Genomic DNA, 26,986 nt, shown 5'->3' with positions numbered 1-26,986 from the left:
AAACGGAGAGTAACTTTAATGAGAGAAATCTCAAAGGAAGGAGGCAAAAGCGAGGTTTTGTCTTAGGCAGAGAAGTGAACGGGAGGTGAGAAAAGGTATGGATTTGTCTTCAAGGAGCATGTTTATGATTATTTACAGAAGGGAAAAATTGAGAACAGTCTAATAGTCTAATAAAGAAGGTACTTAAGTTGTTACAAATATAATGCAGTAATATATGACTACTAACAGACACGTTTGTGAGGAGTAGTTAAGACTACGTAAAAATGGGCACAGAAGTGAAAAAAAACAGACACGAACTTTCTTCAGCGTGATGCCCAATTTTTTTATAGGTAGAGAAAAAGAAAACTAAAGACCAAACCACAATATTAATAGTTGTCATCCCTGGGTGGTGTGTATTATGGGTAATTATTATTTTCTTTGAAAATCTTTATTCTCTAAATGTTCTAAAATGAGTACGTATGACTTTTGAAATCAGAGGAAAACTTTTTTCAAGAAGCTTGGCTGAGAAAGAAAAGAGAAAGCTTTGGCAGTAGCTTGAAGAGAATCCAAGGAGGGAAAAGAGTGTGTGTGTGTGTGTGTGTGTGTGTGTGTGTGTGTGTGTGTGTTTGTGTGTCTGTATTTGAGTTGGAAGCAATGAGAGCATTTTTGCATGTTGAGGGGAGAGAACCGGTCCCCTTCCAGAGGCTGAAGATACAGGAGCACGGATGATTGATGAAGCACGTCCCTGAGGGAGCGGGAGGGATGGAATCCAGATCACAGGTGGTGGGATTAGTCTTGGCTAAGAGGAGAGACATTGCTTCAACTGAAAAATGAGGGAAAGAGGTAAGGATGGATGTGGGTGCTGATAAGAATGTAGGGGAGGGGGCAGGAAGTTGAGGGAGTTGCTGTCTGTTGGCCTCTATTTCCTTTGTGAAGTAGAAGGTGAGGTCATTTGCTGAGTGGGGTCAAGGGTTTATGGAGAATGATGGGGATTTGGAAGGACTGCTAAGGGGAAAGTGGGAGGAAGGGGACTTGGGACACACAGACAGATTGTCCAGAAAACTTAAAAGGCCAGCTGAGGCTGAAGGCTGAGTTTTTAATGAAAGGCACCTATTTCTGTATCCACATGGCTTTTTCTAGCAGCAGTCAGCCACATTAATTTAAAAATAAAGAAAGCAAATAGTGAGACTGATCAGAAGGTTGCAAATTTGTGGAGAGGACCCGCAGAAACACCATTATTTTGAGTGCTTGAAGTGATAAACGATGGAATTTATGCTGGAAATAAAGAGACAGAAATAAAGCCAGAGGAGAGCTGAAGGGAATAGAGGTCACAACGAAGCCTACAAACCAAAGGGATGGGAGACAGGCAGTGAGAGAATTTGAATAATGAGAGGTTGGGCTGAGAATGAGGTATTGGGAGGTAAGATTCTAGGGATGAAAGATTACTACGCGGAGGTGAGGGTGCAGGTCACGCGCTGTCTCCGTGGACTCTCCCAGCTACTATGGTCACGGCACAGTGAAAAACAGCTTCTGGTCATATGTGAAACACAGAAACTCTTACAAACTCAAACACAAATTTCATGTAGATTAAAATACTCTCTCTCCTTTCTCTCTCTCTCTCTTGCAGTCTGTCTACACACACACACACACACACACACACACACACACACACACGCCTATAATTTGAAATATTATTAAGAAAATAGCATAAATGTTAGACTACACACCAAGCAAAAAGAACACTGGACCTTGTTTCATTTCCACTCTCCTCTCCATCATGAACAACTCATTTTCACACTGGAAAACAATTTTATCATTGATAAAATGGGTTAAATTAGATCTATTTAACAAGTATTTTTTAAAAAGAGCTAGATCAAAATTTTCAAATATATCTCAGAGTTTTATAAATTTCAAATATTACAGTTTAAGTCAACATATATTTACTGAGCACTACCATATGCTTGTGTCTGATTGGAGAATGTGATAGGGAAAAAAACAGACTCTTGGCCTTCACAGGTTTAGAAGCAAGTGGGGGGAATTTAAGGGATTATTATACAAATATTGGGGCCCCTTCCATGTCCTGTGATTGTCTGCCATACCACATCCCAAGACTTATGTCAGGGTTCTGACAAGGTCCTCCTAAACAGATATGTCTCCTGGGAAATGTCAGAGAAAAAGCATGTTGAACACTTGTGATCATAATTTGTTAATGTTTCAACTTATGCTACTTTTATATCTATTTGATTATTTGAAATCTTGAAAGCAAGTTTATAATCTCACTTCCAAACTGCTGTTTTTCACATGCCCATGCGCACACGCACAAATGTATACGTATTATGGGAGGAAAAAAATTCATGCATAATCCAAACCGAAGAGAGATTAAATATTCAGAATATTAGCCCATCAGTAGGCAGCATATTAGAGATAGCGTCTATGTTGATACGTCTGTTTATCTACCAGATGACTAGCATTCACACCTAGGAGTTGAAAGTACCTTAAGTGCTCTCTGACGAGCTAAGTAAAGTGAAAAATTATGCGGCACGCCTCTAACGAGGAAAGCCACTAAGTTTAACTAACAACAAAGAGCACACAGAATAGAGAAAAAAGTCCAAGTAGCACATTGTATTGCCTAACTATTCAGTGGAAAAGTTAGCCGATTGTACATATGCATCCACATGTGTATATTTAGTCATATAAATAAATGTGAATTTTAAACTGACGCTTGTAAACAACACACATTTCAAACTTATGTACAAATTAGTCTTGCCAAAATTAACAATTTGATTTACTTGTAATCTGACTACTCTCTACAGGCATAGTAATAATTGTTAGTATGCTCTGAGTGCCTAAAATGTGCCAAGCAGTATGCTAAATATTTTTAATGGACCATCTCATTTCAGTTTGACAAAAATCTCTATGCAGGTGATATTATTATTATTCAAAATTAACAAATGGAAAAAAATGAGACAATTGAGGTTTCAAAAAGTTAAGTACTTGTCTACCATGGCACAGCTGGTGAGCCATAAACCCAAAGCAGTCTGATTTCATCACTGATGAACATTCTTCATCGTTGTTCCCCATTGCCCCCGAGCAAAGAACTTCTTCCCAATTCATCAAACTATGTTGATTCTGTCTTCTAGGTCCGCATAGGTCCATCTTCCTCTCTTTACCCCAGTGCTGCAATCCTGGCCCTGACCACACTGGGCAGGATTACTACCCGTCTCTGGTAGTCTGACTCCTTAGGTTCATTCGTAATCCATGTGACTGGCCAGTGGCTACAAATTAGGTCACATTAGCATCAATTACCTACCTTCTACTGTCATGATAGTCCCTAACACCATAATTCTGGAAAAAGAGCCTGATTCACTGCCTCTCAGTACTTCTAGGTATTGACGGAGTCTGGCACATGTTCAGGAACAAATCTGTGCTCACTGAGAACCATCAACACCTGCCATGATCTGCCATGTCTACTGCCACCGCCCACACAATGGTTGCTGCCTCCCAGGGTGTGAAAGCTTTGCAGTCAAGAGTGAGAAATGGCCCTTCATTGCCTTTAGTCCTCAGTAGAGCTTCTGCCAGAAATGAGGGGAATGCCCTCCTTCAAGTTCTGTAGCCCATTTTGACACAGGTGGCCCCAAAGAACAGGGTTTGTGCCCTAAGTCTCATACGGAAACAGCTCATTCACTTTTTCCCTGAAAGCCTGACCTTCTGGAGCTCAAATAACCACTCGTTGGGGCCAACCGAAGAGAAAACTGGTTTGCTCCTTTGCATTCCTCATCTTGTCCCATTGCTTCTCGCAATCTCACCAGAATTCCTCCTTTTTCCTTCACCAAACAAACACAAAGCAAACTCATATCAACCAGTACAAATGTCCAATAGATACAGGGGACACTGGGCAGATGAAGGATATGTGATTCACCCAGTGGCCCACTGGTCATGGCTCATCAGCTCTGCCCACAGCCAGTCTTTGAATCCCCATTCAACTAGACAAAAACATTAAGTTCCCCCTAAACACTCCACTGCTGAAAACATATCAATAAGTACTCATTGCCTTCAGAATTAGGTTAAAACTCCTAATAATGGTTAACAGGATTTTTCATAAACCAGACACTTTTAGTTTTCTTCTCCTCCCTCATCTGTTGCAACCTCCTCCATCAACCTTACTTCAAACCCCACATTCTAGAGATGAACTGGGTTATGGCATGTGGAATCATTGTAGGACAGGCTAATAGTAGTCCAGGGAGCAACTGTAGAATGCCATATTTACCTATTCTGCAAATTGACAATTTCTTTCTTTGTCAATTCAAAAATAGCTACTATTTACTAAAAGCATGATTTAAAATCTCCAAGTATAACTAATAACAAACATAACTATCTCATAATGGTGAGAACTGTTTTAGTCTTGGGAATAAATAATACTATCATTATTTTTTTTTGCTGAAAAATCAAGCAGATGAAAAATAATGCCAGTAAGCACTGAGCATTGCAAGTTCACTGACATAAATCAAATATAATAAGTTTGGTGATAATGAATATAACCACTTTTAATATCTCATTCATATTTATTGCATATTTTCAGGTTTATGTTACTAACAATTTTTCAATAGAAATTTTGATACTCTGAATAGATAATGTGCATAAATGTGAATAATCATAATATTATTCTATATTTTTCAAAAAGATAAAATAACTTTTAATTAAAGAGTTTATTCATATAAACCGGGAATTTATATTAGTGAAATTGACTTGGTCTCTGCTTATTCTATTTAGAACTGATTTCATTATATTTATTAATTATATTTATTAATCATTACACAGTAAATGATTAATTCCAAATGATGTCCAATATCGCTGATATGCTCTGGTGAAATTGACCAAGCCATTACAACTACAACTAACATTACACAGTATTTAACATATGCCAGGCATGATCTGCACCTGTTCCATGGTACTTGCCAGGTACTCTGCCATGAGGGCCACTATGAACGTGCTGTTCCCTCCACATGTAACTTTCATCTTCCTCTTTTTATCAGCTTAAATCCATCTCATCCTTCATCTTTTGGTTCAAATATCCCATCCTTGGAGAAGATTTTCTTGACTCTTTTAAACTGAGACCCTATACCACACTTTCAAAGGCTTTACCTCGGTTACTCTAAATATTTTTTTGTGCAGAACTTTGATGACTATTTGTCTCCCTTACTAGACTGTAAACTTCACAGGGATGTGACTCTGTTTTGTTCATCATTGTATGTTCTAGCTTCTGATACAGGCTATCATTAATAGCTTGGTAGGCTATTAATATAGTGAGTGAATGAACAAATGATTAATTAATTCAATCCCACCAAGTCAAGAAATGATTACAGAGTTGTTAAATTCCAGTGCCTTTTTGTGATACTTATTTTTAGGTTTGAGGAAATATTTACAAAGGCATTCCTTTCAAAAATTCAACATCGAATTTTGAGGTGTATTATGTTACATTCATCTTAGCATATTTACCCTAGATTTATTGTTAAAGATCTGGTTGTGAAGGAAACAGCAGTTTTCAGCTCGGACTTATGGTGACTAATGTTTGTTCTATTTAAGATGCTTCTTTACATGCTACAGATTGGGCTGTGTGCTTCCTCAAACACTTAACTATTTTAAGCAGAAAACTTTCTTTTTTAAGAGGTTGCATATGATTAAATACCAAAAGGAATACAGGTTAAACAGTACCCTTTCTCCTTCTCTTGTTGTTAGCCAAACTTTTTAGCAGGGAGCTATCAGTAATTGGCTTCTAGTTCAGTGACTTGAGACTCAGAATATCTTGCCTTAGCTCATGGATGCTTTGGGTGAAAGAGTGAAATGGACATAAACTCACACATTTTCTGGAATTTGACATGTTTGGTAGTTTGCACACAAGCAATTGGATCTAGAGACTGGTGGTGAAATATGGTTGAGTTCAATAAGATGTTTTCCTGGGCTGAGAGGTGAGGGTATGAAACTTAGTGCCTGATTGTGCAAGAGTTCTAATCCCACTCACTTGACCCAGCTTGTGATATGTTTGGACCTCAGGGTTTCGAAAAAATCCCTTCACAACATATTGTTGTTGTTAAAACTGGTTTATTAATAGAGAAAGCTAAAAGTTGTAATTAGTGGGAGATTATTTTGGCCACTTACTGCATTTTTTCTTGGAGCTGTTGATTCACAACATTTTTAACAAAAACTAAGGACCTCTTTGATGAAAGCTATGGGCTTTGCCTCCAGAAAATTCACACATGCATTTATTCATACAACTATATGTACAATTTCAGGAGTTTCTATTCACTAGAATTCTTCCAGAGATCCTAGTCTGAGAACACATACTCAAGATAAATTCATCTAATTCATGTGTCTTAAATAGCAATGATTTATATTGCTAGTCATCTTTTCCCTTATGATTTGTTTTATATCTGGACTCTAATTATCAAAGGGGAGGAATAAAGGAAATGTTCAAGAAATTCATCATGGTCAAAAGAAACCTCTTTTCCCCCTTTATCTTCAGGCTATTATTTCTAGACCAGAGCACTATTGTTCATGCTGTACTGTTCACTGGCTACCAACCAGACAGAGGATACTAGTCTAGGCCATTGCACAATTTCATCTTCCTCTGGGCTGTTATGTAATTAAAATAATTTCAACCCACTCTCTTGAAGATTTTTTTCTACAGGCAGTTGTAAAAATATAGAAGCTGAAAAGCAAATAAAGGAACAAAAATATAACTTGTTTTCTTTCTTTCTTTTTTATTGTGAAAGAAATTACTCATTATTGACTAGTTACTTATTTAATTTCAAGATTCAAATGTGGTTTCTTATGTATTCTGTAGTGGCATAAAATTCCCATTGGTTTAAAATGGTCATCTTCCAAGAGTGCACCAAAGTGGCCGGATCTTAAACATGTCTAAAGCAACCACCCTTTTCCAGGTATAAATGCATAGTGCAGCCAACTTAGTAATTTATTTTCCCCTGGAACTCTCATATCTGAGGATATCTGTAAGTGCATCGGAAGCTATTTATACATTCTGTACATAGGTAGTAACTTTTATCAACATTCTACCCCACTGAGAAGCAAAGTTAAATAGGTTCTGCTTTACAGCAGGTCAGTGGCAGTATTAGAATAAACCTTTAAGCCTCAATCCAGAATCACAAGTTAACTACACACCATACACCTTGCCACTGTGCATATATATAAACACTGGTTACACTTGAAATCAATTCCATGGTTCTGCTGCTGCTGCTTTAGCTGAAAGCTTTGTAGTATTTAGCTATCCACAGTCCTGCCTTATGATTCATCTTGTTGTTTATAGATTCCTCATGATTTGAAAATGAGGATATTATTTGATGTACAAAATTTAACTTTTCTTTGTGCTTTTCTGTATAATTGCTTGTTGGCATGAAAAATATACTAGACAAAGACTCTTATTTGCAATGAGAAGAACTGGGGAAGAAGGGGGTGGGACTGATCTGAGCTCACTGGGAGTAACTAGTGAGTACAGGGGAGCCTTCATGTACCTTGAGTCTGACCTCTGCTACGAGGGGCCACACTCGGCACTGGAAGGAAGGTTGGTAGAGAAACAGTGAGTGCTTTCTGTTGTTGGTAAGCAGAAACCTGTTTATCTGGCTTCTCCTGGACTGTGTGCCACTCTTGCTACTAGAGTTCAGAAATACTACTCATTGCTATGGGAGAGGGGAGCATAATAAAAGTCTTATGTAATTATTAAAGGCACCCTCTATCTTATCAAATTTTTACATTAAAAAGGAGCCCTTCACCTTCCAATTCTTATGCATTGGTCTACAATTCATTTTATCACAAGCAATAAAAAATATTTTAGCATGCACTTATACATATAATCATTATATAGATATATAAAGAAATATAAAATATACATTCACAAATTATGTTTACTCCTACATCAGTGTATTATGTTACAAAACATGCACAGAAATAGAAATTAAGAAAGGTGTGATAAAAATTATTTAAACATTATTTGTAAATAAATGTTATGAGTTAACCTTTTATATTATGATGAAAAAATGTTACTTTTAACAATTTTATTGAGATAGGATTCACATACCATACAGTTGACTCATTTCAGTATACAATTCAATGGCTTTTAGTATATGCACACAGTTGTGCAACCATCAGTGACAGTCAACTTTATTTTTTATTGAAGTATAGTCAGCTACAATGTGTCAGTTTGATGTACAGCATGTTTCAGTCATACATATACATACATATACACATTTTCATATTCTTTTTCATTATAGGTTACTGCAAGATATTGCATATAGTTCCCTGTGCTATACAGAAGAAATTTATTTTATCTGTTTTATATATAGTAGTTAATATTTGCAATTCTCAAACTCCCAATTTATCCCTTCCCCCCCATTTCCCCCAGTAACCATAAGTTTGTTTACTATGCCTGTTAACTGGTTTCTGTTTTATAGGTAAGTTCATTAGTGTCTTCTTTCTTTCTTTTTTGTTTAGATTCCACATATGAGTGATATCATATGGTATTTTTCTTTCTTTTTCTGTTTTACTTCACTTAGAATGATGATCTCCAGATTCATCCAAGTTCCTGCAAATGGCATTATTTTATTCTTTTTATGGCTGAGTAGTATTCCATTATATAAATATACCACAGTACCACAGTTTCTTTATCCACTCCCCTGTTGATGGACATTTAGGTTGTTTCCTTGTCATGACTATTGTAAATAGTGCTGCTATGAACATTGGGGTGCATGTATCTTTTTGAATTAGAGTTCCCTCTGGATATATGCCCAGGAGTGGGATTGCTGGATCATAGGGTAAGTCTATTTTTAGTTTTTTAACAAATCTCCAAACTGTTTTCCATAATGGCTGCACCAAACTACATTCCCACCAGAAGTGTAGGAGGGTTTCCTTTTATCCACACCCTCTCCAGCATTTATCATTTGCGGACTTTTGAATGATGGCCATTCTGACTGGTGTGAGGTGATACCTCATTGTAGTTTTGATTTGCATTTCTCTGATAATTAGCAATATTGAGCATTTTTCATGTGCTTATTGTCTATTTATATGTCTTCATTGGAGAATTGCTCGTTTAGTTCTGCCCATTTTTGGATTGGGTTGTTTGGGGTTTTTTTCTTATTAAGTTGTGTGAGCTGTTTATATATTCTGGAAATTAAGCCCTTGGCAGTCTCATCTTTTGCAAATATTTGCTCCCATTCCATAGTTTGTCATTTTGCTTATGGTTTCTTTTGCTATGCAAAAGCTTGTAAGTTTAATAAGGTCCCATTTGTTTATTTTGCTTTTATTTCTATTGCCTGGGTAGACTGCCCTAGGACAACATCGCTAAGATTTATGTCAGAAAATGTTTTGCCAATGTTTTCTTCCAGGAGGTTTATAGTGTCTTGTCTTATATTCAAGTCTTTAAGTCATTTTGAGTTTATTATGTATGGTGTGGGGGAGTGTTGTAACTTCATTGATTTATATGTGGCTGTCTAGTTTTCCCAACAACACTTGCTGAATAGACTGTGTTTTCTTCATTAATATAGTCAATTTTAGAACATTTTCATCACCCTTCCCCCAAAACTCTGTGCCCATTAGCAATAATTCCCCACTGCCCCTGCCTCAACTCGAGGGAACCACTAATCTTTTTTTCTGTCTCCATAAATTTGTCTATTCTGGACATTTTATATAAATGGAATTGTACAATACAAGGTCTTCTGTGACTACCTTTTTCACTTAGCGTATTTTCAAAGGTGCATCTGTGCTACAGCATGCATCAGTGCTTCATTATTTTTTTCAAATATATAACACAGTTATTATTAACTTTAGTCACCATGCTGTCTATTAATTATATCCCCAAGATTTATTTATTTTATATCTGTTAAGTTTGTACCTTTTGACCACCTTTGCCTCCTCCCCACCAACCATCAGCTTGTCTCTGTGGCTCCCTGGCCGGGCTTGCTGGGATCCTGATGAAGCATCACTGCATGCTGCTGCCCTGGTCCTCGAAGGCCTACTGGGGACGCTCGCGAGGGGAGATGCGCAGTTGCAGCAGCGCAGGGCTCCTCGCCCCGCCCAGCGGCCCGCGGCGCGCCAACACAGGTGGCACCAACTCCTTCACCACCTCCTAGGCGCTGTGTGGGTACCTGCACTGTTTCCTGTACCGTTTGTGCCAGGCCAGCCCTGAGCTGAACGTGACAAGGTTGCAACGGGTGCATATTTAGTCAACAGAGAGCCCACTTTTGGGGGTGTATGTTGAATTCTCTGAGATGTGGGAAGCTGGTGATTAACAAAGACTTCGCAGAGGAAGGAGTGTAGGAGGAAGAGGAATTTTACCGTGTAAAGGAAAGAGAAGGAGGCAGCAGAACATCCCAGGTCACGTGAAGCAAGCAAACTGCGCTGTTCAGCGTCAGGAAGAGGCGCTTCACACAGGTGCTACTCACCATCTCTGATGGCGAGAAGTTTGAGCAGCTGATCAGCATTCACTCTTCTTATCCCTAGGGGGGTGAAGACCAGGCCGAGTTTCTCTTGCTAGTTTCTGAGGAGCTGCATGACTCTCTGCCACGCGCTACAGTGAGCGCAGTGAGGAAGCCAGGAGTTTGCAAGAACAGAACTGGGTTTAAGGATGCGAGGAGCACAGGGCTACCAGCTGAAGAAATGTTTTACTTTTTTCCAAAATAGAAGGAACCAGTATGTCAGGAAGCCTGGGCGTGGGAAGAAACCTGCGTTTGACAATTTCTTTTGGGGTCCAGGTGTGAGTACTTTCTTGACTCTAAAGTGGGTGGTGAGCTACAGATCAGGTGACCTGTGGCCTCATGCGGACTCGCTAGGAGGTGTGATGGGGTGGGCAGCCCGGTGGGGGCTTCCTCTTGGTTTTTCCAGGGCCGTGGGGGCCTGAAGCTACTGCCTCACCGCTTGAATCACCGAAGGTCATTAAAGGATGATGGTCTTGGTGCCACATCACGTCTGTAACGCAGCTGCAGCCTCCCTGATAGTGGCGCTTCACCGGCCCGTGGTCTGCGTGCCCCCCGGTCACGCGCTTGCGCAGCAGGCCCTGGCCCGGGCCGGAAGTAGCTCTGCCTCCCAGGTGGGAACAGGCGCTGGTTTCTCTCCGCCTCTGCCGGCCGCTCCTCAGAGAGGCGGCCTCCATTTTGGCTTGACCTGCTTCAGAGCCAGGCTCCACCACCGGCACTGGGCCTGGACCGACAGTCAAGGACTCTCAGTTTGTATTTTCCAGGCGGGAGACGTTTGTGTTCCTCCTTTCCCGGTGTTGCTAGACAACCCAATGTTTTTACTTTTTAGAAATGCCTACAAGTGTTGCTCCGGTTTGGAATGTTCTGTTAAATCGTGGAGACGGAGGTAGAGTTTGGGCAGCGTCTATCCCTCCCACAGGCTCCTGGGGGAGCTGGAGCCCGCCTGTGCCTTTGGCCCTGGATGGATGTCGGCGCGGGAGGCCTGTCGCCCAGCTTCTAGACCTGAAACCACAGGTCACACTGAAAATTGGGTATTTACAGCACACAAGAGACACCCGGCCGGCTCTCTCATTTTATTTGTAATATTTCTGGGATGTTTGAGGCTTCACACAACTTTGCAAGGGCTCTGCCCACCTGATATGACCTTGGAGCTACGTGGACTCAGTGAAAAGCTTCTGTTTGCGTGCTTCGGGAACAGACCACTCATCTGGTCGTGGGGACTGTCCGAGTCTGGGCGACCTGGCCCGAATGAGCGGCTTTTTGCTTTTTGACCTCTGGCTTCCCAGAGAAGCTAGTTGCCCAGGCTGTCTGCAGGTAAGTCAGAGGTTTTGACCCGGCTAGTTTCAAACGCTTCTAGAGACTTCTGCCTATACCCTCCTTGCTTTCCCTTTCCCAATAACCTGATTAACCAAGTTCTCTAAAACCTAGGACTTACCTCCTCCTTCGTAAGGTGTGTTGTATGTTAAATGTATGGCTTCAACATTTTGTAACCAGCTTCTCTATGGGGCACATTTAACCATCCACCAACCAGTTCTTTCCAGAGGAGCGGGGTCGGGGTGGGAGGAGGGCGGCCTGTTGTTGGCCTGCAGGTGTCCCTTTTGGGGAGCTACCGGCCACTTTGCTCTTGTTTGGTCTATGACCTTGGCAAAATAAATAGACTTGTTTTTTGTTTGTTTTTAATTTAAAGACGCTAAGACTTAATTCAGTAAAGTTTATTCTAAGGGAATATTTATACTTTTACACTTTTTTAAAGTGACTATTTTATGAGCTTGATGTTCAATACTTACGGTTTCCCCTGAAAATAGAAAATATGATTGTGATTTTGTGAATGAGGAAAAAACAAAACAAAACAAAAACTTTGTTATGACTGGATAGCATTCCATTGCATAGATGTTTTATTTATCCATTTATCAGTTGGTGGACATATGGGTTGTTTGTACTTCTGGCTGTTATGAATAGTGCCGATACAAACATTCATGTATAAGTTTTTGTGGTACGTATATTTTCATTTCTTATAGGTATATATGTATTATTGAAATTGCTGGGTCATGTGGTACCTTTAAGTTTAAGCTTTTAAGAAACTGCAAAACTTTTTCAAAGTGTCTGCATCATTATATCTCCTCACCAGCAGTGTATGACAGTTCCAGTTTTTCCACATCCTTACCAACACTTGTTATTATCTATCTTTTTAAAAATTATATACCATTCTAGTTGGTGTGAAGTTGCATCTCATTGTGGTTTTGATTTGCAAATCCCTGACAGCTAATGATGTTGGACACCTTTTCTTGTGCTTATTGGCCATTTGTATATCTGTTTTAGAGAAATGTTTATTCAGAAACTTGATTCATTTTTAAATTTTTTTTTTTTAATTGAGGCATAAGAATGCCTTATATATGCTGGGTTTAAGTCTCTTATCAAATACGGTTTGCAGATGTTCTCTCTGGTTTGTGGGTTATCTGTTTACTTGATGGTGTCCTTTGAAGCACAGAAGTTTTTATTTCTGATTATATCTAATTTATGTGGTATGGGCAGCTTTTCTTTCGGTCTTAATATCTAAGAAGATTTACTTCTATATTTCTTGTAATTTGTAGTTTTAGCTCTTGTATTTCTGTGATACATTTGGGCTTAAGTTTTGTGTACAGTGTGAACAAGGGGTTCAGTTTCATTCTTTTGCATGTGGATTTGCAGTTGTCCCAGCTTCTTTTGCTGAAAGACTATTTCCCTCACTGATTCGTTTTGGCACCCTTGGTGAAAATCAGTTGACTGTAAATGTAAGGGTTTATTTCTGGATTCTCAGTTAAGTTCCATTGATCTATATGTCTATCCTTATGCACACTGTTGTGATTACTGTAGTTTTGTATTAAGGTTTGAACTTCGACTCCTTAGGATATCTCAGAGAGAGTTTACTTTATGACCCTTGATGCAGGGACTGAGTGTAAATGTTACTGCCTATCCATACATCAAATAGTAAAATAGTTAATTTGCTTTCTTGTTTTTTAATTTAAAAATTAAATATGATAGAAGGTTTGCTTTATTTTCCTGCACTCACTGGATTCATATGTATTCCTCACTTTGGAGACCACTGCTCTCAGGTACCGTATTTAGGTTCTGTTATGCACTCTACTGGTTTTTAGCCGAAAGTCATCAACCAGTGACTCATCCCTACTTCAGGCCCCAAGATATTACTGAATTGCTTGTACACACCCAGTAACATCTCCAGGATAGTAGGCTTTCTCTGAAACTTCATCTCTATCACCCTGTTCTATGGTTCTAATAGGATAAAATGATTATTCCAGTACACTGATGAATTAAAAACAAAATACTAGAGAATATCTTAGTGACCTAGAGTTGATGATTTTGGATTTACTGAAGTGTTTTCTGACACAATGTGAAGAAGAAAAAAGAAACTTAAATTACTTTGGAAAAAAATTAGGTACATTTATCAGCTCAGTCAAATAAATTAGAGTTGGATATTTTCCCCTAATCTTAGACTAGAAGCAGTTATATTTCTCTGATATAGTGTATGTGCATTGTCAACATTTAGTGAGCCTTTGCTGTATTCTGGGCTCTAGGTTTGGGACTGGAAATATGACAGTGCAGTTGGGTTTCTGTTCACAGGTAGCCTGTATCTGGTAGTCTCTCTCTGTCCAAATCAGTATCCATTTTTGTCACCTTAACATATTTAACCTCTTAAAATATTGAGATTGTAATAAAGTGTAACATTTAAAATAAAGTTAAAATGTATGGTTATTAGGTAATTTGGAAAATACAGGGCAACCAAAATAAGGAAATAACTATAAATCAATCATATTATCAGTATTTAGAAATAACTGCCTTTAAATATCTTTGTTTCTTTACATAGTTTCTGAAAGTTTGCATATTTAAATTTATTTTTTCTTCTGTTACAAATCGAGTTTCCAGTATCCACTTTTCTGCACTAATTTCTCAGTCCTTTCTATATCACTGTTTTCTCACGGAGATGAATTTCATGACAATATGTTGAAATTCTAAAGAAAAAATATATTTAATTGTACATTTTATTATATTTATCAATCAGTGCATTTTGATGCAAATTAATTGATATCTTAGGAATATATGAACTAAGAGTAAATTAGCATAAACTTGATAAAAAATAGTTTTTTGTGCTTATTTTGATTATTTCTTTTCTCATCTACTTTTTCTTTTTTCTCTCCCTCACTTTTTTCTTTTTGTATTTTCCAATTAAACTTAGTCTTTTCAATAAAACCACTTGTATGTAATAATAATATTGGTGTTTTATATGGGCCAATATACAAAACATTTAAAATTTATTTTTAATGTATTCATATACAGAGAAAATAATAGATTATAGTAATGAACATCCATAACATCCAGCTTGAGAAATAAAGTGTAATATAGACAATTTCCTTTGTATCTCTTTACTGTTTCATTCCCCACCCATCCCATCTTTTCTGAATTTGCTTTTTATTTTTCCCATGCATTTCTTTATATTTTTATTACATTCACATATATTTAAGCAATATAATTTGCATATCTTAGACTTAAATATTGACTTCGTATACATTTTTTGTTTGTATTTTTCACTCACCATCTTACTGTAGGTTTACTGTCCATCTTCTCTTTTACTAAATATTAGTCCGTTGTTCTTTAAAGTGATTGTAACAGTCTATTCTGCAAGCAGTCTATGCATTACTCTTGTGCTTTATTTTCAGTAATGCTTGATATCAAAAGGCTTTTAAATTTCTAATCAATCTGTTGAGCATAAAATGGTATCTCATGGTGGTTTTAATTTGCATTTTGCTGATTACCAGTAAGGTTGTTTCTATTCATATATTTGTTGACTTACTGAAATATTTCATTATCTGGGAATTTCCTATTTATACTTTTTGTTCATTTTTCTGTTCCTTTTTATTTTTAGGAGTTACGTATGTAATGTAGACATTAAACATTGCTTTATTCTATGCTTTGCAAGTATTTACACCCAATTTCTGGCTTGTGTTTTTCTGGCTTATGATAAACAGAAGTATGTGGATTTCTTTCCTTTCCCAAATTTAGAGTGATATTCTCCACCTTTTTTCATAAAACTTTAAAAATTGTGCATTTTACATTTCAGTTTTTAATACATTTTTCATTGTTTCTTGCATGTAGTATTAGGTAAGTGTGTAAATTCATTGTTCCCCTTATGGATAACCAGTGTTCCCAAAATCATTTGTTGTATTTCTTATTTACCTGCTACTCTGTAGATCATCTCTGTGATATGTGGAGTGTCCATATACTCATGGGTCTGTTTGTAGGCTCTTTCCTCTACTCCATCAATCTATTCTTGAGCTAATATTCTACTGTCTTAAATAATTCAGCTTTTAGTATGTGTAAATACCAGGCAGGGCCTATGTCCCCAACTTACTATTTTCAAAATTCACTTGGCTGTTCTCTGCCTTTGCTTTCCTATGTAAAATTCAAAATCAGCTGAAACATTCTAGAAATTGCAGATTAATTTGGGAAGAACTATTATCTTTATATTGATTTTATCACAAAATACAGTGTATCTATTCATCTACTTGTTTACATCTCTGACTACACTGTGATCAGCATATATGATCTGAATGATTTTAAATCCTCTTTTTCAGTAAAATGTATATAACAAAAAATTACCATTTTAACCATTTTTAAGTGTACAGTTTAGTGGCATCAAGTATATTCACATTGTTTTACAACCATCACCAACCACTGTCCATCTCCAGAACTTTTCATCTTCCCAAATCGAAACTCTGTACCTTTGAACAGTAAGTCTCCCGTTTCCCCCTTTTCCCAGTCCGTGGCCACCACCATCCTACTTTCTGTCTGTATGAGCTTAATTACTCTAGATGTGTCATATAAGTGGAATCAAACAGTATTTGTTGTTTGTGACTGGCTTATTTCACTTAGCGTGGTGTCCTCAAGGTTTTTCCATGTAGTAGCACGTGCCAGAATTTCCTTTCTTTTCAAGGCTGAATAATATTCCATTGTAAGTACTAATTCTTTTAAGTTTGTTGACACTAGCTTTCTTGTATTAGTCAATTTTGTAATTGTTACGTGTGTGCTTGAAAGAATATGTTTGACTGCAAATTTCACTATATCACCAAGGAGTTGTGTTATTCAAATCTTCTGTAACCTTACTCATTTTGTTATATATTTGTTATAACCTTCCATGATGTGGATTTTTCTTTATAGTTTTTCTTTATAGTTCTGTCAATTTATGCTTTTTACATTTTGAGCCTGTGTTATTTTAGGGTTTTTTTCCTTGGTTAATTGAGCTTTTATTTTATATATACTCCTATGTGATCCCTAATATTTCCCCCCAAAGTCTGTTTCATCTGATTTTAATATGGCTGCACAAAGCTTTTACTTCTTTTTGTTGTTGTTAGTATTTTTATTCTGCGTCTTCATAGACCTTTTAATTTAATCTTGATCTGCCAGAAATTGTATCCTTTCTGTTTTTGAAATTCTCTTTGTCTTCATCTTTTAACTGGTAAATTGAGTACCTTCCCGTTAACTGTGTTTAGTGATATGTGGGTATTTGTTTCTAGGATCTTATTTTTGTGGAAATTATATTTGTACAGCTTTCTCAGTGCTTCATTTTTTTCTCCATTTATTTTTAGACTAATTGCTTCTTGTTTTTTTCTCTTTGTCAAACATTTTTCTCTATTTTAAAGTTATGTACATTATTTCTATTTATTTAATAGCTATTTTAAAATTATTAACATTCATGTTTAGCTTTAAAAAGCCTAAAATTAACCACTATTTCTACCCCATCCTGAATAATACAGAGACTTTAGAACATGTAAATTCCCACTAGCCCTTGGCATGTTACAAGATAATCTTAAGGAATATTTATGATTCTAATTTTCTGTAAAAGCAAGACTTCTTAAATTTAAAACATTGTGAACCAAAAAAGAAAATTCAACTTGCTCATAATGACAGGCATGGAGGAACATATATTCTTTAAAGAAATAGCTTTAAAAGCAGAATTTTAATATTTTTTCTAATTATTTTCCCATGATATATATATTGTTTACTTTTAGGTCATATCTTTTATTAAACTAATTCAAATAATTCTGATTATGATTTATGATAACTGTGTTTGCTTTTGCTGAAATTGCATGGTGATATTGATTATAGCACACAATGAGTAATATGTCTGGAAGCAAATGTAACATCTAGAACAAAATGAAAACCCAGAAGCCATAAAATAGATCCCTGAGCAGTGACAACAAGAAAGCAAAAGAAAACTAAACAGAAACAAAATTTAAAACTCACTGCTACTACAAAAAAATAGAGCCTTGAAGTCTCCTCAGTCCAAGGACTTAACCACCCCGTGCTCTCCATTAGCAAGCCACTCCCAAATATTTAACTCTAAGCAAGAATATTGTGCTTGCCATACAGAGACCTATTCCTACCCACTTTCCAAGTGACTGGCTGTGGCTATCCCTCACAACTGAGAAAAGCCCAGGCCCCAATAACATTGACATCTTACTAGGCATCATTAAAGAATTTATAAAATAGTTGCATAAAACTCTTCTGTGAAAGTAATGTGCAGCTTTTATCAGTGGAAGGAGACATGATGTTCAGGCATAGTGGCCTTAGGCCACTTCCCATGAGGTTGTCTTACCCATCTCAGTGACCTGAAAGAATGTCCCTGAATGGCAGTCTAGCAAAGTAACCAATCAAAACAAGGTCCCTGGTAAAATCACCTGGGGGAAAAAAAAAGACTATGCATAAGAAACAGGCTCAAAATAATATGTGTATTTAAAAGACATTTTCATAAAAAATGCGTTTGTGGGGGTGAGGGCATGTTTATTATTCACTTAAAGAAATGACACATTTTCCAACGGTGCTTAACAAATGAGAGGTTAATTTGGGTATCCTTCTAACTTTTACGTTCTGAACTGTTCAACATTTTATTTTTCTAATGATGCAAGAGAGAAACATGTGCATACTTACATACTTAGAAGTATAGAAAATAACCATGAAAAAATTATCTCATTAAAATTGCTAATAGAAAAAAAGTTTAGTGACACACTTCAATTTTAGCTACAACAGAAAAATATTATCTTACTTTTCAACCTCATGAAGGAAGCTTTTTATTAGTGAGGAGTAATATCTATCTGAAAGTGGCCTCCCGTTTTGTGATGCTTTGGTCACTAATATGTACCATAATAATGTGTGCCTTACTGGATTGTCAAGATTTGCCCTAAACATTAAAAGCCATATTCCATTTGTAAAAGTGTATAATTGTAGTCAATTCTTTTGAAAGCGAATAAACTTTTCTCTCTATTATAGTCCTTTTTTTGGCAGCAGGTTCAGACGTATTTGACCCATGTCTGCTCTTAGAGCCAGTGATTATGAATCTGTCCTAATGAAGTGTCTGAAAGTTTCAACTGTTTATTTTAAATAACATTTGCCATTTTTCTTAATTAAGGTTTTAATATCGGTGATATGCAGAAAGTTTGGAAACCACATAAAAGTACAGAGGAAAAACAATTCTCAAATCACTCATTTCCCTCAGCTCTTGGCTCCATCACTAAATAATTTCAGAGTACCGTACTTTGATAATTGTTTTGTCTGTTCTCTGTTTTCTTATATTTTTCATTAGCCATTCCTTGGATCTTTCTGTTATGATTGCTTACAACATGCTTTCTTGTTTTGTCTTTTCCTTATAGTGAGATCTTAAGGATGGCTGTGTATCTCCTTTCTATTCATGTACTTATTCAACATATATTTACGAACACCTATTGTACATGTGAAATATTGCGTGGGAATATAAGAGTCAGTAAGCAAAGCTCATATCCTTACAGAACTTACTAATGAGGGATAAAGTGCTTGAATTTTGGGTGTCAACCCATAATATCAGGAGCCATTCTTAATTCACCTTCCTGTCTATACAACCCAGCATGGGATCTGTTTCCCATCTGCGTGCACAATAGATAATAGATGGACACTTACATGTGGTGAGTATATTAACTACTATTGAACAGATATTTATTTGGGACCTGTATTGTCAATTCCTGGTAGGAGAGATTGGATAAGTAGGATTTTGCTTGACTGGTTGTGAAATTCTGTATTGAGATGTAACATTTGTATCATGGTCAAGAGTTAGCAAACTGTTATTCCATTACTCAAAGCTTCCTTTGAAGCCCAAGTGAAGCCAGAAATAGGCTTTATTAAGAAAGAAAGAAGGTAGTGGTGGTATTTACATGGAGCTCTTACAATATTCAGCTATTCATTAAGAGATAAAACATTTACTAACCCGTCATCTAAAACATGCTTATATTGTTCAAAAAAACCATGGCCTTAACTACCAAGTGTCTATTTCATATTCTTAATGTGCAAATAATTGTTTAGCTTCAAGCATAAGAAAAGATATAAAATGCAGTAGAAAATAAGTTCACAGATGAGTTAGATCCAGTTGTGTGTCAAAAGCTTTCAGTATACGTGGAAAGATGATTTCTCACACACAACATATCTAGAGCCTTTCCCCGACTCTTCATCTGGGTAATTTGGTTTATCCTTAACGTCTCAAATTAAATGTCACTTTGTTAAATGGAATTTCCCTCAATCTCTAAATCAGTTTCTTCTTTACAGCTTTTCATGATACTCTGCATTTTTCTCATATAGCACTCATTATATTTATAATTACATTATATTTAGAAATATTTAGTATCTGTCTCCTCACTAGACAATAAACATGAAGTCTCAACACACCAGCAAAGTGTCTGGCTCAGAGTATGAGGTCAATGAGTAGTTATTGCATGCAGTAACTCTAATGTATGAAAGATGATGGCAGGGAAAAGGAGAGAAAAACAATGTGTGATGGGAATGTAATGGAAAGAGAAAGAGCATTCAATATGTGAGCTTAAAAAGGTTCCGTGTAAAATCTGAAGTGGACTCTAAAGGATGTGTATGAGTAGCTTCATAGACAAACCTGGAGGGGGTGATGCAGAAAAGACAGATTGGAAACATGAATAATCAGGGCCAGCATAGCATATCCATTAGACACTGTGCCCAGAACTCATGATACTTTAATGGACCCACAAAATACTTTAAATGTTAAAAGATTTTTAGGCAAAAAAAATAGAGAATATCATAATAATGATTTCAGTATATACCAATACTAGCATAAAATATAATTTTGAATATTTTTTATGGAGGAAGGAGCCCATGAAAGTCAGAATGCAGCCCTGGGAATGACATATTTGTTACATAGTAGATAGAATTTTGGCTAGAATCTGAAAAAGGAATAGAGACTCTAACATTGAGAATTCAGGTTGGTGTCAGGTCAAGGGAAGCCCAGAAGACAGGCTGAGGAGGTTCTTCCAACTTTACCTTCAGAGACTTTCTGTCAGCTTTTGCTTGCAGGATGGCTTTAGGACAAGAATTATTGCAGGAAAGAATAGGATGTGTTGGTTTTAGAAGCAGGACAAATAATTGAGGGCCTTGGATTATTTTAGATCTGTTTTAAAGAATAGTTTTTAGTAGAAAGAGACAGAAAGGATGGGTGTTATAATCATCAAGGTATATATTTACCCATGCATTGTAGATCATATGCAGAAAAGCTCATTTTCCCCATAGAAAACTCCCAAAGCCGTAATTACGCATTTGCATTCCCTCTGTAGTGAGAGGATCCCTCCTATCCTACATGGTCCCCATGTCAAACCTACTGCTGTATCCTTAGGAAACTGAACATGGAGACACTGAAGGAAACAAGAGATTTAGAGTCTTGTAGAAGTGTTACAACTATTATAACTAAAACTACATCCTGACCAAATCATTCTAGTCATCAAAGCAAATGTCCGGAATGTGATTATGTGACAGATACCTTCCAGTTGATTGATGGCTCAGTTATTCTGCAGAGCAAAATGGAGGTAACAACATATACACATACATTAATTCTAACTTACTTTAAAGTTAATTTTAAATGATTCTTTTTTCTAAATTGGAAAATCTCTGCCTAAAGTCTATAGCTAAGTGTATATTCGTAATCATAGCTTGCATATTTATATACAGAGAAAGTCACAATGACATAAAACCAGGTAATATGCATTGAATACAGTTGTGTTGTACGTGGATTTGTTAGCATTCTCATTAAGTGAATAATTTGTACACTTAGGGTGTACCAAGCCTTGTGCTAGGGGAGCACTGAGCCTAACAAGGCGGTTAAGGCAGAGCCTTAGGAGCCATGATGTTTGCATCTGGTCTTGAGAGTGTAAATACTAGCCAGGTAGATCAAAGCAGAAGAGCAGGTACATTTTTTAAAAACTATAGGAATTAGACTTGTATTTAAAAGACTTTGTTAACCTTTTGGATATTAGTTTCCTTATCCATGATATGTGCTGATCATGTTTTGTATCACTGTTCAGCTGTTTTCCATGTTTGCTGACAACATGGAAAAGGAAAGAAACAAAAATCAGCACAAAGGTAATGAATTCCCTGATGTTGAAGAAAGAGGAAATACTCACTGTGAAATACTGATGTTAAATTAATTGCCTATCTATGTTTTAGAGGTTGTTTTTTTGGAGACAAGAATAGACCAAGTTGAGTCTTCTGGGAGCTTCAGAATTCTGGCTCTTTGATTTGCTAACTTGAGAAGTATGAAGAATAGTAATGTTGTTAAGTCACTGAGATTATATTGAATACTTTATAAAGAAACTAAAACTTTTTATAGTGTTGAGATTATACCATGCAACCTCCAAAACATTCGTCATTCTGTACCATCATATGAAGACTGAAGGGTGTCAAATAAGTCAATTAATTGGCCATTTTTAGGCTCCTATATATTTCATTGACAATATTACTGAAATAAATTCAAGATAGAATTGACAGAATTGAGCCACCTTAGCAGTTTGAAAGCAGTTGAATTGTTCTCCCACTTTGCATGGCACCACTAGTTCTGGGGCTGTCTTCAAAATGTTGATATCAAGATAGGAATTAAGTCTAAGTCGATGTTCCTCTTGAGGTTAAAGTTCTGCTTCTTTCAATCAGTTTGAACTGACAGGCCTCCTGCCATCACCTCCTCCTTAGCCAGGCAGACTGGCCCTGGCCGTCAGTGTGAAAACATCTGTTGAATGGATTTATTGAGTAGATCTTGTTTTTTTTCCTCCCTTTCTCTATTTTTTTTTTCTTCACACCGTTTATTATGTCTCTGACCTGATGAACTTAATTTGTTGACATGTCGCTCTCAGTGTCTCCCTTAGTGCTTGTCTCATGTTTCTTTCTACTGTGCTCTTTTCTTGGCAACAGCCCTTCCTGGAGCCCCAGCACACACGTGCACTCTCGGTGCACCAAGCTCAGCTGGCTGCGATTGGCATGGACGGATTAGAGAAACATCGCCTTATCTCCAGGACTCATTCCTCTCCCACTGCCTCCATTGTACCTCACCCAGCAATGGACCGCCCCCTCCTGCCTGGCTCTGCAACTGGTGAGAATCCCTAAAGACTTTCCCTAATAAGCAGGCTAAATGCACTGGTCTTGTGGGATTAAGCGATTTAAATGCTCTGAATAACTCCAATAGCAGAACACTCCATTTTAACCCATTGCAACCCAAATTTTATGAGGTTATATTGGCCACAAGACAAATAGGACATCTGATAAATCTTGGCTTAGTATTAATAGCCTCATAAATTGTTATCATTCATGGGCCTGGAAAACACATCAACAGGTGCATGAGTCCCTTTTGGAAACACAAATCCCTACCACATTCTTTAGCAGTATTCCTCAGTCTTTTCCCTCTGGTAGTCCCGGCCACTGGGAAATTTATAACGCCCGCTTCATTTGACTCCAGAGAGTGCTCCTCCTCCAGTTTGTTTATGTTGTTGTTTTGTTTATTTCACTGTTTCCTTCTGACTTCCCATACAAATGACTCATAGGAGACAATGGTACCAAGGCAAAGCTTGTTTAATTCTACATACGTTAGTTCCATTTCCATCGGTTGTAGCACCGATGCGTGGGCCATTTGACCACCCTCTTCCTTTGCCCACAGTTGTGTTTGATATTTCAGAACCTGGCTAGAAAGGAAAACAAACCTGGTAGTTCCAAGGCCAAAGGAAGGTCATGTCTGGAACACACACAAAAAAGGGGTGCTATTCCCTCATTAAAAAAGCTGTGCTGTAACTATCCATATGGATAAATATTCTTTTATATATGCTGGACCCTGTTCTTGTTCCATGCTCTCAGGCTGTGGCTGATCCAGTGAAACATTTTCTAGCCCTAAGGAGCTCATAACCTGAAAGTAGCAAGGGGATAATTCATGTGTACCTTCCCCCAGAGTCTCTCACAGGTTATCTGATTTATTTTTGAATCAGTTTTTAGAATTCAGAGTTTGTTTTTGTGGCTTCTATGACCTCAAGCAACCTTTGTGCTTGGAAAAGTTAAAATACTTTTTCTCAAATCACATTCCCAAGCCTTGATGTCATCTTTTATTTAAAAATCAATGAATGAAATGGCCAAGTTATTTAACTTTGATAGACATCTTTAATAAGTATGCATAGGAGCTACTTTTTGTAACATGTTATACCACAAGCCAGCATTCCATACTAGGAGCTACAATCTGAGTATATTTTTATATATTTCGTTTACCACGTTAGCCACTTCCTCTGATCCCCCTGCTTCTTGGAGCAAAGCAGACCTGCCCCGGTATCCCAGATGACCCAGGATTGTAGCCCAGTATCAGTGGAAGCTGCTTGGATCAGTCATGCCTGGTTTTATCCCTGGTCTTCAGAGGATTTTTGCTCAAAGCCAGATACATGATGTAGAGAAATACTTTTTGTAGATAATCAGAGCAGTAGCCTTTAAGAATTACTTCTCAGTTCTTTTTCACTAAAAATGTTTTTCATTCAGCCAGAAGCTTTCAGAGACACACTAACAACCATCCTATTGTAATGCCGGTTCCATTCATTCAGAATCATTTCCTTAATTTAAAAGTGAGCTCGATTATAAAGTTTCATGTGCTGTTTCCACGTGTGCTGCTGTCTGCTATTGTAATCCTACTGATAGTTTCTTTTCTTGGTTAAGAAGGGTGGCCCTTTCCAAACATGCTTTGGTTTCCTGTCCTTTTATGTGTCCCTTCAATATGAATGAAGCAAGACCTCTGATTATTAGAACAACCCTATTAGTTTGAGAAAACATGTTGCCAGATGAACAGGGTTTGCGGGCCTTGAAGGAACCCAGGTTAAAGGGTGGCCCACAAAGCAAATAACGTAGCGTGACATAAACATAACCTAATCCTTCAAAGCGGAGACTGGGTCATTTCAGATGATTAGTTTCTTTCTCATAATGTCAACATCCTAGTATTTACCAGAGTTTAGATTCCAAACACAAATAGGGGAATGAACTTGAGTTTATTTTCATATTTAATGTACTTGATGAGGTATACTTCTTGCCTAAATGAGAGATTATATAAACTTATATTTTAAAGAACATAGGATTTTGTATTTAGTAGGCATTCAATAAATCTTATTTGAATCAACAAATATTAATTTGTATTATATATGGTTGTAGAGGCAGGTTTCCACATATTCAGTTGAATTTTGTGTTATATTGTGATATGAGTAATAATATTAAATTTTTATATAATACTCAATGTAAGAGGTACTGTTTTCATTCTATGTAAAGGCAAGGCATGGTGTTTGTATGAGTTCTGATGACTGAGGAAAGGGCAATACATTTCATTTTCTCTGCCATAGTCTTCCTTCTACTCACCTCTTCCTAACAGACATGAGACTTGGCCTGTCCATGGCTCACAACAGGCCCTTCAGAGTAGATGACATATTTGTGCTAGTTTATACCAAATGGGAGTGCTTGACACAAGAATTTAATGGCAAATAAGTTTGATTGGCTTTATCTTCTCCATCACCCAGTACTGTTTAAGGTCTTCTTTCTCCCAACAGTAGGTTCCTTTACATAATCTGTGGGTAAATTTTTTCTTTGTAACATTATCTTTTTAGTCAGAGTCTAATGTAAGTAGAATCATAGTGCTCAAACTAACCCAATGTTTGTGAAAGCCATTACAAATAATTTACTTAAAAGAATTTTTAAATTGATGTTTAGTGGGTGGCACATCATGACAGAAAATGAAATAGACTTGAATATGTCAGTGTGAGGATAGCAAAACTGGCCCTCTTTTTTTTTCCCACTTTTTTTGTGTTTGCTTTTGTTTTGTAATGAATGATATTTTCCCAAGTCAGGCAAACTCCTGTTAGGTTTTAGTTTACATGTTATTTCCTTCAGGAAGCTTTGCTCAGCCAGCAAAACCCAAATTCAGTCAATTATGGTACCTCATAACAGACTGGTTTTTTCCCTCAAAGATTGTAATTACTTAGTTATTTGGGGGGTTTTGTTCGAATGGGCTCTCCGTGCAGGAAGAGTGTTTTCTGGCACTTCGGTCCAGGCTAGCACGTGGAAGGATTCAGTGTGTACACTTACTGTCTAAAAGACAAATGAACATCTGAAGGAAATGAGAGCAAATAGACAGGAATTACATGAAATTATACCAAAAAAAGATTATTGGTATGTTAAGTGAATTTGAGGATAACATTTATCTGTTTTTTAATTAAAAAAAAAAAGGTATTCATTGAGAGCAATTTGATAAATTTAGAAAACTATAGGGGAACATCACCTATTTTTCTGTCACTCAGAGGTAACCATAAATAAAACATGCATTTATTTCCAGTATCTTTTCCTCTTTCTTTGTGCCTCTCTTTACTAAAGAAAAGCTGTATGTGTGTTAGTGTTTATGTCTGTGTGTAATTGTGTATATATGTTTGTACTTGTGTATGTGTGTGTGTGTGTTTTAAGACCTCCCAGAGTAGCTTCTGTCACCATCTGTATAAGAATGGAGAAGGTAATTTTCCTTTGAGTAGCTAATCAGTTTTGAAGTGACTGTCCTCAAATATATGTACTTGAAATTTCTCCCAAAAAATTCCTCCAAAATTTGCTTATCTAATTCTCAGTGGAGATGATAGAATAGTTTTTTTTTTTTATTTTGGAGATTAATTCAGTTTGATCACATAGATCATATATTATCACATGTTTATTAACATGTTATATATCATAGCATAAATTTTGAAGTGTATATTTATATACCTTAATTTTATGTATACATATGTGTGTGTGTATAGATATTTAAATTCTTTTGGCTTTTTCATGCTTGAGAAAGTCATCCTTTTACCTTCTCACACGCTTGGACGCAGATTTACTAGGGCACAGTGTTTTGTCTGAAAAGTCTGGAAATGTGCTCCTTTGTGGGCAGCCTGTTCATTCTTTTCTGGTACCTCATGGTATATTTTCTTTATCCTGTTAATTTAAAAAAAACAAATCATCTTTATGATGAGCATTTGCAGTTACATACTCAAGCACATATCTCTTTCTACTTACAGAAAAATTCTTCAATTATTTCTGTTATTCAGTTAATCTGATTTCCTCCTTGAGAGCAATCACAGCTTTTTGTTCAGCTATCTATTTTCTGATCTCCATACTTTCTGTAGGTCTCTAAGTTT

At 36.9% G+C, this 26,986-nt stretch overlaps 1 protein-coding gene across 7 annotated transcripts in view; it reads left to right on the top strand.

Annotated features, from left to right (window-relative positions):
* Positions 1-26,986, top strand: part of HDAC9 (histone deacetylase 9) — an 819,260-nt gene that overhangs the window by 550,852 nt on the left and 241,422 nt on the right. For all 7 annotated transcript variants that reach the window (XM_074367374.1, XM_074367375.1, XM_074367376.1 and 4 more), the window contains one exon: positions 22,734-22,911. In XM_074367374.1, coding sequence (XP_074223475.1) covers positions 22,734-22,911 — 178 coding nt within the window. The remainder of the gene's footprint in view (positions 1-22,733; positions 22,912-26,986) is intronic.

Source organism: Camelus bactrianus, chromosome 7 (genome assembly GCF_048773025.1).
Source record: "Camelus bactrianus isolate YW-2024 breed Bactrian camel chromosome 7, ASM4877302v1, whole genome shotgun sequence".
NCBI classification, from domain to species: Eukaryota; Metazoa; Chordata; class Mammalia; order Artiodactyla; family Camelidae; genus Camelus; species Camelus bactrianus.
This window is presented reverse-complemented; position numbering and strand designations above follow the sequence as displayed.